We start from the raw sequence: 20,040 nt of genomic DNA on the forward strand, positions 1-20,040 counted from the left end.
TTATTTATAAAGTTGTACATATTATTTTTGAATGTTACTAAAACCAAGTAAAAGGTTATCACTTCTAATATTTATGATAATATATTTGGATTTATCAAATTTATTTAATATTTATTTTTAATTAAAACAAATAAATAACTATATAATAAAATATAAATAATAAATAAAATATAAATATATTATTTTAAATACTAGAAGTCATAACCTTTTAGTTGGTTGTGGAAACATTTAAAAATAATGTGTAAAACTTTATAAATAATATTTTTACTGCTTGAACTCATATTTCAAGTTACTTGTTTGATATTTATGTTGACTTTAATGACTATCTTGATATCACCGACTTGATACATTAAGCCACTTCAATGATCAACTTGATAATTAACCCAATTTTAAAAACTCTGATTAAATGCTATTCAGTTTTCAAACATAATTTAAAAACTTGATTATGTATTCCAGTTTTTATAGTTTCAAAAAAAAAATGTATTCCAGTTTTTATATAATTTATTTTTAACTTAAGTTGAATATATCTTAATATTATGATCAATAATAATAATAAATATCCTTGAAAAATCGCACTAAATACACCTCATAAATTGTTTGGATTTCGGAAAATAAATTAGGAAACAAATTAAAAGTTGTGTTTGTGTGTGATTAGAAAACAGAATTTGTCTTGGCAAAAAAAAAAAAACAGAATTTGTATATGAAAAAAAAAACAGAATTTGTAAGGAGTTTTGTGTAGATTTCCGACGTCGTGGTTCAAATAATACTCCCTCCGTCCAAGCAGATTCTTTACGGTTTCCTTTTTGGGATATCCCATCCAATTCTTTACATTTCAAAACTTACCAAAAATAGTCAATGGGTCCCACCACTACCCAACTTTTCCTCCCTTTTCACATTACTTTTACTTTATTTTCACACTACTTTTACTCCACTATCTCTCTTTTATACATTAAAAATTAGTGGGTCCCACCACTTCACCCACTTTTTCTTCTTTTTTCAACTACTTTATACATATTTCTTAACCTCTGTGCCCAAACCAAACGTAAAGAATTGGCTGGGACGGAGTAGTATACATTTAGGTAGATTGGCTGGGACGGAGTAGTATACATTTAGGTAGATTCTGTTAAAAAAATATACTTACATTTAGGTAGATAGATCATAGATGAGTAGTAGACTAGTAGTTAGGGGGGAGCATGGGCCGGTTCGGCTCGGTTTCCGGATAAAACCGGAACTGCAACTATATATCTTCGGTTTTTAAAATCGAAAACCGCAACCGCCGGTTCGGATTCGGATTCGGTTTCGGTTTAAAAACCCCGGTTCGGTTATAATCGGTTCGGTTTCGGTTACAAAACCGACAAATATAAGAATGAAAAATAATATATGTATGAGACAAATTAATGCGCGTAATTTAGACATAATAATTAATATAAGATTAGAATTTAATAAAATAATAATATTTTATATAATGTTCAAAAGATTATGGTAAGCAGTGAGCATAGTCTGGTGTTAGAGTATTTATTTTCCGGTGACAATTGCCTTATTAACATCTAAGAAACAGAGTCCTGGATAGAGTGTTCCAGTAACTAAAACAAAGCAGCTGAAAAATAAAATATAAGAGTATAAAAGCTTGAGCTTGATGAAGCTAATTAAAAAGTTTCAGAGGCTACCTCTCTGCTTAATATAATTATGTCAAGATATGCAAGTAATAACTCACAGAGTATATTACTATTATTTATGTAAAAGACTTTGAGAAAGTTACGTGGAGAGTCTGGAGATTATAATTTGTAGTTTTTGTATATTATGTGAACTTATAACTTGAATAGCTTTTTTAATTTTCAAATTCGAAATAAATTAGATATTTATTATTAATAAATATATATAATATTTATTATTTAATTATTATTTTAATAATCGGTTCGGTTCGGTTTTTATCGGTTCGGTTGGAAGGTATAACCGGAACCGAACCATTTAAATCGGTTCGGTTTTTTATTTTTCGGTTTCGGTTTCGGATCGGTTATATTCGGATCGGTTTTCTCCGATTTTTCCCGGTTTCGGTTTCAAATCGATTTTTTGCTCAGCCCTACTAGTAGTGGACTAGTGGCTTAATTATCAATCAAGGTTACTTGTCAAAATTATCGGAATGAGATTTATACAGTACAATCCATGAGTCTGTTCTGGAAAGGAAAATGCTCCGCGACAATCAAATTCGCAGCACTGGATCCCCAACTGCTTTAAAGGTGAATTGCGTAAACAATTAACCCTCTTTTTTAGATACTCTCTGTCTCTCTCTCTCCGTCCCAAAACAGTGTCACATTTGATTTTGTGCGGGTCAAATTGACTAAAGTTTGAATAAAATTTATTAAAATTTATCAATTGGCAAAATAAAAAAAATATATCACTAAATAACTTTTAATCTACTTTAAAATGTAATTTTTAGCTTTTTAAAATAATGAGCGAATTACTTATAATTTTTGGTCAAAATTTAGTCAATTTGACCAAAAAATAGAAATGTGACAACTATTTTAATTTTAAGACGGAGAGAGTATATATCAAGATAGTTAGGAGAACGTTTGGATCGAGAATCGAAAATGAAAATGACTAAGTATGGAACTAGCTCTGCTTGATTAGTAGGGTTAAAAATGGGGCGGGTTCGGGGTGGTGACTTCATTTCTCAGCCCCGCCCCATATATATTTTTCCTGCTCCGTCCCCGCCTCATTCCCTGCGGGGATTTATTTTTAATCCCCATCCCCGCCCCACCGGGGATTTAATATAATTTCGCCCCGCCCCGCCTTGCCCCGCTGTTATAATATTACACTAAATTTAGTAATTTTTTCTTCAGAATTTAATAAAAATATACGAGACATGTATATTAAAAGCAAAAAACTAAATATAATAGAAATCAAAGAGACATGTTATACATTGTAAAATTATAGTTTTGTATATTATAAAATAATAATGTTAAATATAATAAATATATTATATTAAATATATATATTTATTTATTTATATTAAATATATGCGGGGCGGGGCGGGGAATCCCCGCGGGGATTCAACAAATACCATACTTGCCCCATATTTTGGCGGGGCGGGAAATCATCCCCGTCACTACCCCATTCCCCATATTAACGGGACGGATCTGCCCCATTCGGGGCGGGTTGGGACGAGTTCCCCATTTTTCCCACTCCATTTTTAACCCTATTGATTAGTAAATCTTAAGCTTTGATATAATTTAAAAGATATGGTTGGCCGTGGGCCTGTATCAATGAAGTGCTTTTCACTGATATCAATGAAAAAAAATGAAAATATGAAACTAGATATCTCATGAACATGTAAAAAATAATTTACTCACTAAATAAGAATGAAATTACTATTTCATAGACAAAAATACTAAACCAAACAATAATACATACGTGAGATTACGTGGGTGTTTGTTTCCCATTTTTAAGCCGGACTTCTGATTTATAAGTTAGAAGAACTTATTTCATACCGTTTGTGTAAAAAGTCAAGAAACACTTATACAAAGTTAAGGAATGCTAACTTTTGTTTTAGAGCTTCTGCTTATTTCCCAAACACTTTAATCGCTTATAAGTCTTAACTTGCTTCTAACTTCTACTCCACTTTTTTATTTTAAGCAAGAAGCACTTATTTTAAACTCACCCAAACGGCCCTTACGATTCTTTCTCAATTGAAAATGAACGCTCCTGCGTCCACATCAATTACATACTCGAATTAAATCCTTCTATACTGTCACGTCATCTTGTTACATTTTTCTTATAACTTTTCTTGTTCCTCTAGCATTATTACTCCGCTCGAAATATATAAATGAAAAATTTCTTCAAAATCTCGATCCATTAGTACTGACTAGGGATGTAAACGAGCCGAGCCGAGTCAAACACTGCCAGGCTCGGCTCGAGCTCGACTGAAAAGTTTGGGGCTCGAGCTCGAGTTCGAGTTCGACCGAGCCTTTAATTTCAAGTTCGAAGCTCGGCTCGTAAATAGTTCGATAGGCTCGAAAGCTCGAATCGAGTTACCAAATATTGACAAAAACTCGAAATATGATCGGTTCGACTCGAGTTCGATTCGATTAAATATATAAATTATAAATAAAATATTGAATATATTAGTAAAAATATATTTATAATAAAAAAATTAAAAAATAATAGAGGTTAAGGCTCGCGAACCTTACGAGCCGAGTAATTTGAAGCTCGAGCTCGACTCGGTAAAACATTCGAATAGCTCGAGCTCGGCTCGATTATTACCGAATCAAATTCGAATATTTTCCGAGTCGAACTCGAGTAGTTCACGAATAGTTTGGTTTGTTTACCCCCTAGTACTGACGAACGGGAAACCACGAGGAGTTACTTCGTGGCAGTAAGCCGACCCATTATATCAAACGCTCAAATCTTTCGTACATTATTAAATATTTATTATTTAATATTTGTTAACATTTTAAGTTAGCTTTTTTTTTTTAAACCATTAAGTTAGCTTTTTTGATTGAGTTTATGAATTATAATTTAATGTGACTTATATGATAAGTTAAAGTTTAAAAATAATTATAATTTAACATGACTTATATTGACGAGTTGAAGTTTAAAATATCTGTTCAGGTAATTTTAATTTTTAAATGACTTATGAATTATGAAAAATATAATAATGAGAACAAAAGTGACTTACAGCCTATATTTAATAAATAAATTATCTCTCATATTTAATAAATTTTAGCTTAAAAAAGAGTTGAGATATACTAAAATCTGACTTAGAAGATTTATACAAGCTTTTTGATAAATATGAATCTGTTCTACGAAACTTTCGGGATAAGCCAAGAACCCAGTACTACAGAATATAAGCTCTTAACCATTATCGAACCGAGATATACTAAAATCTGACTTTGAAGATTTATACAAGCTTTTGACAAATATGGATCTGTTCTAGGAAGCTTTTGACAAATATGGATCTGTTCTAGGAAACTCTAGGGATGAGTCAGGATGGAACCCAGTACATAAACTCTTAACCACTAAGCTATCGAACCGAGATATACTAAAATCTGACTTTAAACAAGCTTAAATCATGGTACAAGATAACAAGTAAGAATTATTTTTTTTTTCAAAAAATTGATCTAGGCTCTACATTTAATTAGATTACATGAAAGTTGGTCTCGATCATTATTATTTTATTTCTAATAAAATATTATTACAATAGTTAGTTTAAATCAACCTAAATTTGAAATAATCTGAACTACAATATAATATTAAAATTTATCACCAGGTTAAGTCAAACAAATGGCTTGTTTAAGGTTGATATACATGAAGAAAAAATATACATACAACTATTGGCTCTACCTTTTTTTTTTTTGTCAGGAACTATTGGCTCTACTTATTTTAATAAAATGTTTTATATTTGTTTATAAACATGTACATTACTTTTAGGTTATAAAATTAGAGAGAATTTTTTTTGACAGAAAAATTAGAGAGAAATTGCTACAACAAAATCTGATATATAGTTACAGCTTAACAATTAAATTTTAAAAAGTAAAACAATGAGCAGGACTTAAGCCCACCATACCCAGACTTGAAGGAGTCCAGTGGTTCTACCTACTGTAATTGTTTTTTGCGTCTATGTTTTGTACTATTGATTTTATCTGCTATGTTTATTTCAAGTTACGTTAAATAGCGCAAGATATTCAATTTCTTGTGTCTAACTTGTTGAAATTTACTATAAAAAGGGTTGACTGGAGCCAAGGAAGTGTATCTGCTAGACATAACAGGCTTATCAGCATATGGGTTTGGAGGCTCCAAGTTTCCTGACTGCACTGCAGCCACTGGTGTCTGCCTGGACTCCCTGATGTTTGGAACCAGCTTCTCTACAAATCTCTCTCTCAAAATTAATCAACATCCATCAATAAAATTTGCCAAAACTTGATCAATTTTTCTTTTACAATCCAGAGGTAAGAATTGTTGCTGGCATAATATTTCAGTGATTATTGTTGCTGTTATATTTTCCCATAAATTTTAGTCAACTAATTTGAATATAATGATCTACTATTCAATAGTAAAAATGTATTTTTGAACCAAAAGGTCAGCACTTATTACAATATTTGGTGAAGGTTGATGTCTGAATCAAAAAACTCAGACATGCCTACTTCTGAGTCTAGATAAACAGATTTGCTGTCTAAAATTAAAACCACAGAAGTAAAATTAAAATGGACTGCTGGGTGGGTTGATGAATGCTTGCAGCTAGCTGGCAAACTCTCTTATGTCCTTGACGCGTTTGGTACAATAAATCATGAGGTTTTCTTTCCCTGCTCATGTAGACCGTATGATATAAATGGGGTAGAAGAACACACGGGCACATGAATTTGAGCACTGGTTTGAATGTAGGAAAAGTCTCAAATGCTCTGAATTTTTTAACATTAACAGCAAATGTTTAAGCTATTTAACAGAAGGGGTGCATACTGAATTCACGCGTTAAATATATGAGCTGCTATTTGAATTATTCATAATTATGATGAAATATCGTTTTTGAACAAAAGTTAGGGAGTGCGATATGCGATTATGAGATGAAATAATTACCATTTAGTTCTTGTTCAATTGCCTGTAGTGCAAAGGGGTTGACATTTCCTCCCGGGAGCTCTTCTTCATTGAACAGATCCTCAACTACTTGGTCTGGGATAACTGGAATTTCAATGTAATTAATATGAATCACCAAAAAAATAAATAATAGTTCATTTATCATAAGGTTTTACTGCAATTAACAAAAAAAATATGGTATGGACAACTGAATCGACATCCCTACTAAGACATACAAAGAGTCTATACAAACGACACTAACTAACAAAAGAAGTCGATAAGCAGCTCCTAAGTTACAGTGTCAGAAAAATTGAAATAAGGAAAACCGAACAGAAGGACATGCATACCAGCAGGCTGGTTTGCTTGTGGAACTGGAATTCCTTCAAGTGGTAGGTGCGCTTCGGGTGCTGCAGGGTGATCACCATCATGCACTAGGGGATTTTTTTTTTTTGAATAAAATATGAAAAAAAATAAATAACAAGATAAATGTGTAATAAATAGCATGCTTCATCAGTAATTGTGAGAACAATAAGATAGGCGGAATAAATGATAAATAAATATAATTAGAAGGGACCAATAATTAAGTAATTTAACTATGAAATTTGTTGTCGGATAAGAAACCATAATCATGTTAGATACTATCTAGTATAAAATTTTGGCATGTAAATTCATGTTTGTATTTCTCCTGGATTGTTATTTTCTAGCGGTTCTTTCTCATCCAAGAGATCATTAACCAGTGAGTTATTGTTTATTGCAGTTTCAATGTAAAAAATATGAAAAACAAGGGGAAACTATTACATATATATAAGACTACAAGTGAAGCAGTAGAAGTTTAAGTATAAATGTTTACCATTAATGTGTTGGTGTACCACAATGATCACTGCTTGGGCCTGGTTATGTTGGAGATTAGCAACCGGTTGTAGAGCAATTGCATCTACAAAGTAAAAGTAAAAAAGCAATTAGAATAAATATCAAAACTGAGATCAGAAGTAAATGAAAATGAGATATAAATAATACCATTTAAATTTTGCTCAATTGCTTGGAGGGCAATTGGGTTGACATTTCCTCCCGGGGGTTCTTCCTCATTGAAAAGATCCTCAACTACTTGGTCTGGGATCACTGGAGCTTCAATGTAATAAACAAGGATTACCAAAAAATAAATAAAAGTTCATACAAACAACATAAATTAACAAAAAGAGTCGATAAGCAGCTCCTAATTATAGTGTCAGAAACACTGAAACAAGGAAAACCGAACAGAAAGAAATGCATACCAGCAGGCTGGTTTGCTTGTGGAGCTGGAATTCCATCAAGTGGTAGGTGTGCTTCAGGTGCTGCAGGCTGATCAGCATCATGCAGCAGGGGATCTATTTTTTTTGAATAAAATATGAAAAAAAATAAATAACAAGATAATTGTGTAATAAATAGTATGCTTCATCAGTAATTGCGCGAACAACAAGATAGGCATAATAAGTGATAAATAAATATCTGAACTGACTTAGAATGGCCCGATAATTATGTAATTTAACTATATGATATTTGTTGTCTAATAAGAAACCATATTGATTTTAGATACCATCTAATATAAACTTTTGGCATGTATTTCATGTTTGTATTTCCCCCGGATATTATTTCCTAGCGGCTATTTCTCATCCAAGAGATCATTACCCAGGGAGTTATTGTTTATTGCAGTTTCAATGTAAAAAATATGAAAAACAAGGGGAAACTATACATAAGACTACAAGTGAAGCAGTAGAAGTTTAAGTATAAATGTTTACCATTAATGTGTTGGTGTACCGCAATGATCACTGCTTGGGCCTGGTTATGCTGGAGATTAGCAACCGGTTGTAGAGCAATTGCATCTGCAAAGTAAAAGTAAAAAAAGCAATTAGAATAAATATCAAAACTGAGATCAGAAGTAAAAGAAAATGAGATATAAATAATACCATTTAAATTTTGCTCAATTGCTTGGATGGCAATTGGGTTGACATTTCCTCCCGGGGGCTCTTCCTCATTGAAAAGATCCTCAACTACTTGGTCTGGGATCACTGGAGCTTCAATGTAATAAACAAGGATTACCAAAAAATAAATAAAAGTTCATACAAACAACATAAATTAAAAAAAGAGTCGATAAGCAGCTCCTAATTATAGTGTCAGAAACACTGAAACAAGGAAAACCGAACAGAAAGAAATGCATACCAGCAGGCTGGTTTGCTTGTGGAGCTGGAATTCCATCAAGTGGTATGTGTGCTTCAGGTGGTGCAGGCTCAGCATCATGCAGCAGGGGATCTATTTTTTTTGAATAAAATATGAAAAAAATAAATAACAAGATAATTGTGTAATAAATAGTATGCTTCATCAGTAATTGCGCGAACAACAAGATAGGCATAATAAGTGATAAATAAATATCTGAACTGAATTAGAATGGCCCGATAATTATGTAATTTAACTATATGATATTTGTTGTCTAATAAGAAACCATATTGATTTTAGATACCATCTAATACAAACTTTTGGCATGTATTTCATGTTTGTATTTCTCCCGGATATTATTTCCTATCGGCTATTTCTCATCCAAGAGATCATTAACCAGTGAGTTATTGTTTATTGCAGTTTCAATGTAAAAAATATGAAAAACAAGGAGAAACTATTACATATATATAAGACTACAAGTGAAGCAGTAGAAGTTTAAGTATAAATGTTTACCATTAATGTGTTGGTGTACCGCAATGATCACTGCTTGGGCCTGGTTATGCTGGAGATTAGCAACTGGTTGTAGAGCAATTGCATCTACAAAGTAAAAATAAAAAAAGCAATTAGAATAAATATCAAAACTGAGATCAGAAGTAAATGAAAATGAGATATAAATAATACCATTTAAATTTTGCTCAATTGCTTGGAGGGCAATTGGGTTGACATTTCCTCCCGGGGGCTCTTCCTCATTGAAAAGATCCTCAACTACTTGGTCTGGGATCACTGGAGCTTCAATGTAATAAACAAGGATTACCAAAAAATAAATAAAAGTTCATACAAACAACATAAATTAATAAAAAGAGTCGATAATCAACTCCTAATTATTGTGTCAAAAACACTAAAACAAGGAAAACCGAACAAAAAGAAATGCATACCAGCAGGCTGGTTTACTTGTGGAGCTGGAATTCCATCCAGTGGTAGGTGTGCTTTAGGTGGTGCAGGCTGATCAGCATCATGCAGCAGGGGATCTATTTTTTTTGAATAAAATATGAAAAAAATAAATAACAAGATAATTGTGTAATAAATAGTATGCTTCATCAGTAATTGCGCGAACAACAAGATAGGCATAATAAATGATAAATAAATATCTGAACTGAATTAGAACGGCCCGATAATTATGTAATTTAACAATATAATATTTGTTGTCTAATAAGAAACCATATTCATTTTAGATACCATCTAGTATAAACTTTTAGTATGTATTTCATGTTTGTATTTCCCCCGGATATTATTTCCTAGCGGCTATTTCTCATCCAAGAGATCATTAACCATGGAGTTATTGTTTATTGCAGTTTCAATGTAAAAAATATGAAAAACAAGGAGAAACTATTACATAAGACTACAAGTGAAGAAGCAGTAAAAGTTTAAGTATAAATGTTTACCATTAATGTGTTGGTGTACCGCAATGATCACTGGCTGGGCTTGGTTAGGCTGGAGATTACCAACCGGTTGTTGAGCAATTGCATCTACAAAGTAAAAGTAAAAAAAGCTAAGAGAATAATTTTCAAAACTGAGATCACAAGTAAATGAAAATGAGATAAAAATATTACCATTTTAATCTTGTTCAATTGCTTGTAGTGCAATGGGATTGACATTTGCTCCCGGGACATCTTGCTCATTGAATAGATCATCAACTACTTGGTCTGGGATCACTGGAATTTCAATGTAATTAATATGGATCACCAAAAAATAAATAAGAGTTCATTTATAATGTGATTGACAAAAAAAATATGGTATGGACTATAGAATTAGCACCCCTACTATGACATACATAGAGTCCATACAAAAAAAACTCTAATATAATGAATTCCTGAATAATAATGAATCAAACAAAATCCCATCCACGACTTCTAGAACAATGAAACTGCTATACAGATCCTGGATGGGAGTGAGGCGTCTCCAAACTAATGATCAGTAACAATTACTGAAATTTTTCATTTTTTTCCCATGAGGATTTTGTGTTTTTTTTTTTACGAATTTCCCACGCGGAAATTAAAAGAAAATAGATAGGGAAAGGAAGCACGTACTCTTGACCAGTGTTACGAAAATCGAGAATCGGACCTAATCGGTTAAGGTACCGATTCAGGGATTTATCGGAAATCGGAGATTATTCGGAAGGATTAATCGGAGTGAAGATCGGATTTATTTTAAAATTAAAATATTATTTAATATTTAGTTATTATTATATTAGCTTTTTAGTAATTAATATATTTACGACATTCATAAACTCTATAATTATTCATATTTAAAGTAATATAATATTTTAATCTCTATAATTTATCATATATACTTCGATTAAGAAATATATATAAGGATTAATCGGATTTCAAAATAGAATCGGTGGCCGGCCTTGTAGGAGATTTATCGGGGATTAATCGGTTAAATCGGGGATTTTTAGAACCCTGATCTGGTTAAGGTAGTTATGAAAAAACAACCGGGTCCAGTTGGCTATCAAGTTCCGGCCAGTATGACACGTGGTGTCATATTAGATGTCTATTTTAAGAAAACAAAAAACGTCGTGAGAGCTTCTTCTTTAATCAAGAGTCTGATATACTGTTGTATATCGGACTCTGATTCGGCTGAAAGGGACCGCAGTGATTCGGCTTCGATTCGTGATTTTTTCGAAAAGATGTAACCAAAACTCCGTCCGAATACGAATAATTATATGTGTTTCATGTCTTTACGATTCGACCTTTACCATTTAATTACTCTGATCAACTAGGTTATATATGAGTACCCGTTATTAATACTCGGTTATATTATTTATGAGTAGTTCGATATATATAGATGGAATTCCATCTATATTAATTTTTATATTTTTCTGTATTTATAAAATCATTATTAGAAAATTGATATACATTCATATATAGTGTTGATATAAAAAGTCAATCTATAACACCTAAAAAAAATTATGCCAATCGATGACACAATACTCGTATTCCCCAAAATCATGAGATTTGTAAACTCTTAAGAAAACTTTTCATGTGATATCTTTCCCTTGATTAAATTTTATAATAATCAAAAATTTATAAATTAATAATAATCAAAATTTTATAAATTTTTGAATCGTATTCGAGTTTGATTTGAAATGATTCGAGTACATCACATGATTTACGAACCGAGTTAAATTGAAAACAAACTTATGAATTCGTTTATGAATTTGTATAAGAGTCGAGCACAAGCTTAATTTTTTTTTATCATACTCAAATCTGAACCGAATTTGACCATTCTATTATTAATATGGATTGAACATGATCATATCATAGTACAAAAATATCAACAAGTTAGCTCTCTTGTTTAAATCACTAGAGTACTAATCGCTTCCCTCTCCTAGCCGCCTCTCCTCTCTTCCTCTCCTACAAGAGTTTGTCTTTTTTCAAGTAAATCGAGGGGCTTCCACTGGTTTTCACCGGTGGAAAGCCCCAACCCCTTTATTATCTATTTTTACTCTTGTTAATTTCTTTTCAATAAAACCCAATCTTTTGGGTGTTTGTGTGTCTCTCCTCTTGGAGTGTGTGATTGTGTCTCTCCTTTTGGAGTGTTTGTTATGTCTTTGTTTAGTCATGATTGGGTTGATTTCGTGTTGGATCAGTTGAAAATGAGTTTATTGATATTTTTGGTGATCTATAAAAATTGTATCGAATCTGAGACGGTGGTGATTATTGCAAGAGCTCACCTTTCACAATCAAAGATTGTTCATCATTAATGGGTTTACACTTTCGGCATGTCTATAGCTGGTATCCAGCATGTAGATAGCTGGGGTGCCTTCGGCAAGTCTATAGCTGGTATCCGGCACGTAGATAGCTGTGGTGCCACTTCTCCAATCTCGATTTATGCGGTTGGTGTTTCTGAACATTGGGCTATCAATAGTTTTTATGTGATATGGTCAATTGCGATGTTACTGTTTCCAGAGATTTTGATGCAATTTGGATCGCTTAGGATGTCTTTGATTTCGTTCTTAGCTTCAAGAATTATTGAATTCTATCTGTTAAACGATCAGGAAACAAATCATCTAATTGTTTTTAGAATGCTATTTGTTTTACCACCTGGTTGTATCCACAGTTGGGGGTTTGTCCCGACTGTATTATATTCGAGTTAATGAAATCTTTTGCATTTGTCAAAAAAAAAATATCAACAAGTTTTCACCCGTTAGTGGAGAATGAGGATTTAGATTGACCTCTCCCCTTTAATCAAAGTCGTTATTAATTTGGTTCACAAGAATGAAATTGCAAAAGATTAAATGAAAAATTTATGAGTTACTTTATTAAATGTTATAAATAAATTTATAAAATAAAATAATGTACAATAGAATAACGCATATGACATAGAAATCTTAAATTTTATAACATAAGTGAAAATGATGAAAAAATGAACTAATTTTTTCTAAAATATAGACAAAAGTTATATAAACAGTGACGAAAGAAGGAACAAAATACTATTCTAATATATATGAGTGTGTAAATATTCTTGTTCAATATTCAGTTTGGAGGTGAGTGAAAAAAAAAAACAAATAATAAAACTCGGTCAATCTCGTTCGAATAAAAATACAGATATCATTAAATTCCCCCATTTTCATTTCTTGTAAGTAAATAATTGTGTTTCTTCTACGTAATATTATTATTAATTTTTTGACAATCTAGACTTATATATCTTAGACACGAGTATGTGTTCTAATACTTTCCGGATGAACCGGGCTTGGTATCCTAGGACAACAGAACTATTATTATTAAATTTTTATGATTTATTTTGAAGAAAAATTGTTAATTTAATATATTGAACTCTGAAACATTTTGGCAACATCTTCCATGATACTAAAACAACTGAAATGCCAAAGACGATTACAAGAAACAGAAGCAACAGAGCATGTCAAAGAAAGAGGATAGTTCAGGGTTACAACATGCAAAAGATAGCAAACCACACTCCTAGACAATGTGCATCAGTGCAACATTTAGCTGGAACATTGGTTAACTTTTCACGAAAGAGCCTCGAATTTCATATTAGCACATATTGCCCAGACACACATACTTGATCTGCAAGAAAAATTGAGCAGTTGAAATATTAATATTTTGGTTAACCGGAAACAGGTGAACCATGCTGTGATCAATTTTTTATTTTTTTTTATTCATGTGATATATGGTTCTTCGCAATGTTTTCAAGAGACTGTATAAGGATGTTGTAGAGGGATATAGAACGAGGCAAAAAGAAAAACTGAGAGTGATGCATAGGGGAAACTAACGAACAGAATGGAAGCTCTTTACTTTTAGCTTCAGGTTTCGTATATTTTTTGGTATTAACATACTCAGATTCTGTTTCGCAGTATTGTTAGTGGTATAGAATAAGAGATGAGTTAAAGAGACTTACTTCCAAATAGTCATCCATCCCATATTTAGAACCTTCCCTGCCGAGCCCAGACTGCTTAACCCCTCCATGTGGAGTCACCTACGGAGAAAGGTATAGTCAGAGACCGGAATAAACTATTTCACCTTGTGTGTTACTACCCCCATACAAATAAATATATAACAATTTTCCGAATGCAGACGCAAACCTCTGATGAAACTAGTCCTTCATTGATTCCGACAATTCCATATTCCAGAGCTTCTGCAACTCGCCAAGTTCTCTGAACATTCGAACTGAATAGGTAAGCAGCCAGACCTGCATCAGTTGGATCAGCATTCAGCACAAATCTCAATTATTAGCACTTCCATATAGAAAGGGAAATATGCAAAATAAGTTAAAGGCTTTGTCAAGAAGCCAATATTACTAATATACACCTGCATTGGTGTCATTAGCAATGGAGATGGCTTCTTCCTCCGTCTTAAACCGCAACAGTGGTGCAACAGGTCCAAACACTTCTTCCCTGCAGCAAAAGGATGATTCAAAATTCTTTAACTACCATATATAAACACAATTACAGCACATCAAATCTATATTCTTCTAATTGGTACCTTGAGATGCGCATCTCATTATTGACATTACTTATCACTGTCGGCTCATAAAATGTGAATCCAAGGCCATGTCTCTTACCGCCAAGAAGAACTTCCGCCCCCTACAATAATTAAAACAGAATCCGTGAGTGACAAATATTTATACCTCATACTAATAAACCACATTACGATGCCTCTGGTGAAAGTCAACAGTGAATATCTACTCAAGGAGCTGACCATGGGTCTTTACTTATGTACTCCGTAACTCATCAACCTATTAGACTACAATCATTACGTATACGATTAAGTTGCTAAGCAAACCTTTGAGACAGCATCTTGCAGCAATGTTTCAACCTGCATTTTTTTTAATAAAAAAATATTAATACAATGGTACTGAAACAGGCAAGACTGCGGTAACAGTAAAATTACTGATCACAGTATAGGACCTTTTGGACTGCAGCTTCATTTATAAGAGGTCCCTGCAAGAATGAATGCCAAAAAAATTAGTGTCGGAAAGTAACACTCACTGTTCTAGTAGCCATGCTCCCAAAGAAGATATATACAAGGGCACTAAACTGGTTTCAGAATAGCAAATATTATATAATAGTGACAAGACAATTTTGCAACAAGAAACTAAAAGGAATTTATCAGCAATTGACATAGCCTCCGTAATTATTACACTCGATGTTACAGAAGGTGATCAAGACTCCGTGAAACAAGAGTGGTGAGCCCCATGTTAAGGAGTAAATGGACGTGTGCAGGAAATTACCTGGACGACCCCTTCTGTGAAACCATCCCCAACTTTAAGATTATTGATAGCATCAGACAAAGCTTTCGCGAATTTATCATAAATACCTGCAACAAGTCTGAAAATTAAGACTCTGGGACAAAGGACTGATTGTAGAGTTTCTTCATCACTAAAAATTGATGCAACTTTGTAAAAAACGGGACCGATCAAATACTGACAGAGAATTAAGTTGATAATGATTTCTTAAACCAATCAGATACAGCCCAGAAAACTGATTGCTGAATATACCGATACTGAGATATATAATGCACTTGAATAAACATATTTTATTGTAGCATCATACAGCCAATTAAAACCTCAATTGCACATTTGTTAACACATTTTATAGGAAGACTGTTAGTTGGTTCCAGTTACCTTCTTGCACGAGAATTCTGTTTGCACAGATGCATGTTTGCCCAGTATTACGAAACTTAGTCCCCAGCTGCAATTACATATTTAGGCAATAGTTAATAATGGGTCAAAATTTTGCTCCCTAGTACTAAACAGAATCAGTGAAAAGGTGCAAGAAATTGTGCAAAAACAAACAAAATATATAAGTCTCCGTGCGCTGCTACTTCAATTCAGATCAACTTCTCCCAGCTATATGCTCATACAAGTTGCACAATATTGTCAAAATAACCCTCAACATAGTAAAATCAAGATTGGAACAAACATATCAGCTTACAGTTCCTTTGATGGCTACTTCAAGGTCTGCATCATCAAAAATTATGCAAGGCGCATTTCCTCCAAGTTCAAGGGACACCTAAAGACACAGTACTTAAAAGAATGAGCACACTAAAAACATATATAAGTTCACTTGTATCTGCCAGTCGGTACCTTCTTAACAGTCCCAGCAGCACCTGCCATCAGTTTTTTGCCAACAGCTGTCGATCCTGTGAATGTGATCTTTCTTACCTAACCATGTTTAGGAACATATAAGATTCCGGTAATTTTTATATCCCTACTATAGGATTGTCAATATAACCTTAAATTGTGTGTGTTGGAGAATGAAAGGGGCGGGGCGGGGGTATATATAACAATAATAGTGCCAATTCACAAGTAAAAGCTGATGATAGATTGTAAGTTACCTGAGTGCTTGCAAGTAAAGCATCCCCAATTTCAGGTGCAATTCCCATAACCACATTCACTACACCCTACATAATATAAAAGATTACACAAAAAAATTTAGAAACGTTATTACATACAGGGGAAAAAAATAGAGATTGGCAGACCGTAAATATAAGTTGGTTCTGCTAGGGTCTTGCTACAGCCATATCAGTGAGAAAAAGCTTTTTCCTTATTAGATTTCAAATATGCATTGCCACATCCATTATATGTTGTTTATATAATTGAACATTTAAAATATCACTTGTTAAGCTAGAAATAAAATTGGATGCAAGCTTACATTAATAAGTTATGCTTTAATACCAATGCTACATCACCTCAGTAATTGTAACAAAACAAAATCTTCCATCAAGATGATATTGGTCATATATTTTTTACTGCCAGAGCACCAGTATCTACAATTAACTCTCTTAAAATTACTTACCGGTGGAATTCCAGCTTGAAGGGAAAGCTCAGCTGCTGCCAAAGCACTTAAGGGAGTCAATTCAGAGGGCTTTATGACCACAGTACAGCCAGCAGCAAGGGCAGGACCAACCTTGACAAGGGTAAAATGAAATGATCAATTTAGTATGATCCTCAAGTACTAAAGAAGTTATATAATCTTCAGGACAAAGTGAAAAATAAAAAATTCATAAATTATACAGACCTTCCGAGCGATCATAGCGAAAGGGAAGTTCCAGGGGGTAATAGCACCAACAACACCCACAGGCTGCAAGATGGTACAGAACTTAACTCAGCATATCGAGTCACTTCCGCATAACATATGTTACAAAGATAATTAGAACTTTGTTGCATTGGGCATCAAGGTTTATGTATATGCAAATAAAATCACCAAAAATGTATCAGTACTGACTTCACTTTGCTCAGAATAGTAGTTGACCTGTTTTAAAAGAAAAAGGCGGCGATCCGGCATATTAGTTGGAATTATATCACCATAGACTCGTTTAGCCTCTTCCGCATAGAACTCGATGTAACTAGCCCCTAAAGAAATCTGTAGGTTCACACAGATTGTTGTCATGCTCAAAGGGAAACTTAAAACATAACCTTATCAAGTTGTTCAACTACATACCTCCCCTATGGCTTCCTTTAGAGGCTTTCCTTGCTCTAATGTTATCAATTCACCAAGCTGCTCCTTGTTGGCAATTATTAAATCATACCTTGAAACATTCATACAAGATCATTGACTAAATCAGGGGAAAAAAGAGAGAGAAGAAAATAGTATGTGATAACCAATCTATACATTTTACTTAGCTAATCAACCGATATATACATTCATTTGCTAAGATCAAAGATCATTTTGCATGCAGATACATACCGACATACTGCCCACCCGAAATTTGGAGATTGCTGTATGCTTTTATTTCTGTTCTCTCTTTTTCATTATCACATTAATTTACACTGTATCAACATATTTAGGTAATAAATATTTTCCATTGGTCTTTATGTTATTTGACTTATACGCACAATTAGAATATGAAGTACTTCAAAATTATCATATAATGTTAACTTCCATACCACTTCCTCAACAGCTTGCTTCGTTCAGCAGCAGTAACCTTGCTCCAAGCTGCAAATAAAGAATCATTTAAAAATTTCGGAAGTATGGATTCTAGAGCAAAAGTAAATCAAAGTGATAATTCACTATTAGTTGACTAATTCATAAAAACAAGGACAGTTTTAGATAATATGCCTCTACAACAAAATATAGAGTTCAGCTTGAAAATCCATACTTTGAAATGCCTCGTATGCAGAAGCAATTGCATCATTTGCCTCCTCAGTACCCATGCATGCAACATCTGCTATAACCTCTCCAGTAGCCGGGTTGTTCACCTACCATAACAAGAACCACAATTATAAAAAATCAGAATAATAATACTTACTACTGTCATTACTAATAGTAATTAAATTAAGAAACATAATTACTAAGTTATGTACCATATGTGTGGGGTCAGAACCAATTTATATTAGGCACTATAAACAAAACTGCAGTACAAGTCTATGTTAAGAATATTATGCCATAATGCCTGACCATAAATATAGTATGATGCATAATCTTCACAAGTGTGATTAACTTCCCTAAAATGATACAAGTAGTGAGGGTTAGATAAGGCAACAAAAGCTCAGCACTCGGAAATATAAAGGTCACTTATCTAGCAAACAGATATAAAGTACACGCAATATGTGTTCCTTTTATACCCATAAATGTTTTCCAACTAGTTGGAAAGTATCAAACACGGAAGTTTATCCTTACATTTTTTTGTCAGGATATCCTTACGTATTCAAAGAGACAGATTTAAAATGCAATGACGCAAACAATTTATGCATCCAATCTACAAAAGCACACCTTACCATCAAACGACAAATAAGGGCCCCTGATCGGAACTCTCATAGATTATAATTTATAACTATCAAACTAACTACTTGTCCTTATCGACCATATACTTCTAAACATATATGTATCAAAATTAAGAGGCCTCGGCAAGGGAGTTCAATATCATACTTGTATAGTTTTGCCATCATAAGCATCAACCCATTTTCCGCCAATAAAGCCTTGAGTCCGTAAGAACCCAGAGCTGTTCAACCTCGCAAGAACATCATTCGCCCCCATTCTCAACTGACCAATAGAAAACCTGGCCAATTAATAATTCACAAGTTTAAATTCAAATTATCACTTGAATCAATCGGGGGACGAAAATTAATAGCATCCATTAATCATCTATAAACAACAGATCAACTACTAATAATCTAATATTAACAATTGAATTGGTCAAACACTAGTGAAACATAGTCCTTAAGTAACGCACTTGTGTAATAATCATGGAATTTACAGGTCAACATCATATCAAAGCATGAACTCGAACATCAAAAAATAAATATAAATCTAACAATACGATCGAACATGATCTAATAGAACTCACAGTGGATATTCCTGTGTGCGCGCAAATGTAATGAGCGAGTGTTTGGTGATTGAAGTGAAAGAGAAATAATGTGTAAATTGAGAGAGAGAGAGAGAGAGATGATTGAAGTGAGAGAGAAATAATGTTTAAATTAATAGAGGGGGAGAGAGAGAGAGAGAGAGTACCTGAGAGTGGATGAGGATGAAAAAGCAAGTAATTAGAAATGAATGTGAATAGAGAGTGAAGTTTCGTGCAGCTGCAAATAGATGAGTGAGCTTGCATCATCATCTTCTTGCGAGCTCAGAGCTTTGTGCTTGGACACGTGCGTTTCTGCATGCAATGCTTTTTTTTTTATTAAGGAGCCCAGTGGATTCTGACTAGTCAAGCTGTAAGAAGTCACATGTAACGGCTCCGTCCGTTTGTTAACCACCCCGTTCATTCTGGATTTATATCAATATTCTTATCATAAAAAATGGGATAGATGCATATTAAA

At 33.2% G+C, this 20,040-nt stretch overlaps 1 protein-coding gene and 1 long non-coding RNA gene across 4 annotated transcripts; both read right to left on the bottom strand.

The window, feature by feature from the left end:
• Positions 1–7,417: 7,417 nt before the first annotated feature.
• Positions 7,418–8,612, bottom strand: LOC108224925 (uncharacterized). The gene is made up of 5 exons (XR_010289769.1): positions 8,511–8,612; positions 8,343–8,426; positions 7,839–7,931; positions 7,585–7,692; positions 7,418–7,501 (listed from the first exon to the last, which is right to left on the bottom strand). It is a non-coding gene; the product is annotated as an uncharacterized LOC108224925 (long non-coding RNA).
• A 4,993-nt stretch (positions 8,613–13,605) lies between these two features.
• Positions 13,606–19,871, bottom strand: LOC108200251 (succinate-semialdehyde dehydrogenase, mitochondrial). 3 transcript variants are annotated; one of them, XM_017368383.2, is made up of 20 exons: positions 19,733–19,871; positions 19,151–19,280; positions 18,381–18,480; positions 18,169–18,217; positions 17,723–17,810; positions 17,534–17,644; positions 17,300–17,362; positions 17,078–17,188; positions 16,617–16,682; positions 16,366–16,443; positions 16,214–16,291; positions 15,904–15,970; positions 15,511–15,596; positions 15,188–15,220; positions 15,063–15,095; positions 14,763–14,863; positions 14,589–14,674; positions 14,363–14,469; positions 14,179–14,256; positions 13,606–13,847 (listed from the first exon to the last, which is right to left on the bottom strand). In XM_017368383.2, the coding sequence occupies exons 2-20, from the start codon at positions 19,256–19,258 to the stop codon at positions 13,815–13,817; spliced, it is 1,476 nt and encodes a 491-aa protein (XP_017223872.1). In that variant the 5' UTR covers positions 19,259–19,280; positions 19,733–19,871; the 3' UTR covers positions 13,606–13,814. The 3 variants fall into 3 exon arrangements, with proteins under 3 accessions (XP_017223872.1, XP_017223943.1, XP_063942179.1); XM_017368454.2 differs by having other exon boundaries at positions 19,569–19,782; XM_064086109.1 differs by lacking the exons at positions 15,063–15,095; positions 19,733–19,871 and adding an exon at positions 19,569–19,710.
• Between the last annotated feature and the right edge of the window lie 169 nt (positions 19,872–20,040).

Source organism: Daucus carota, chromosome 1 (assembly GCF_001625215.2).
Source record: "Daucus carota subsp. sativus chromosome 1, DH1 v3.0, whole genome shotgun sequence".
Lineage (NCBI taxonomy): Eukaryota > Viridiplantae > Streptophyta > Magnoliopsida > Apiales > Apiaceae > Daucus > Daucus carota.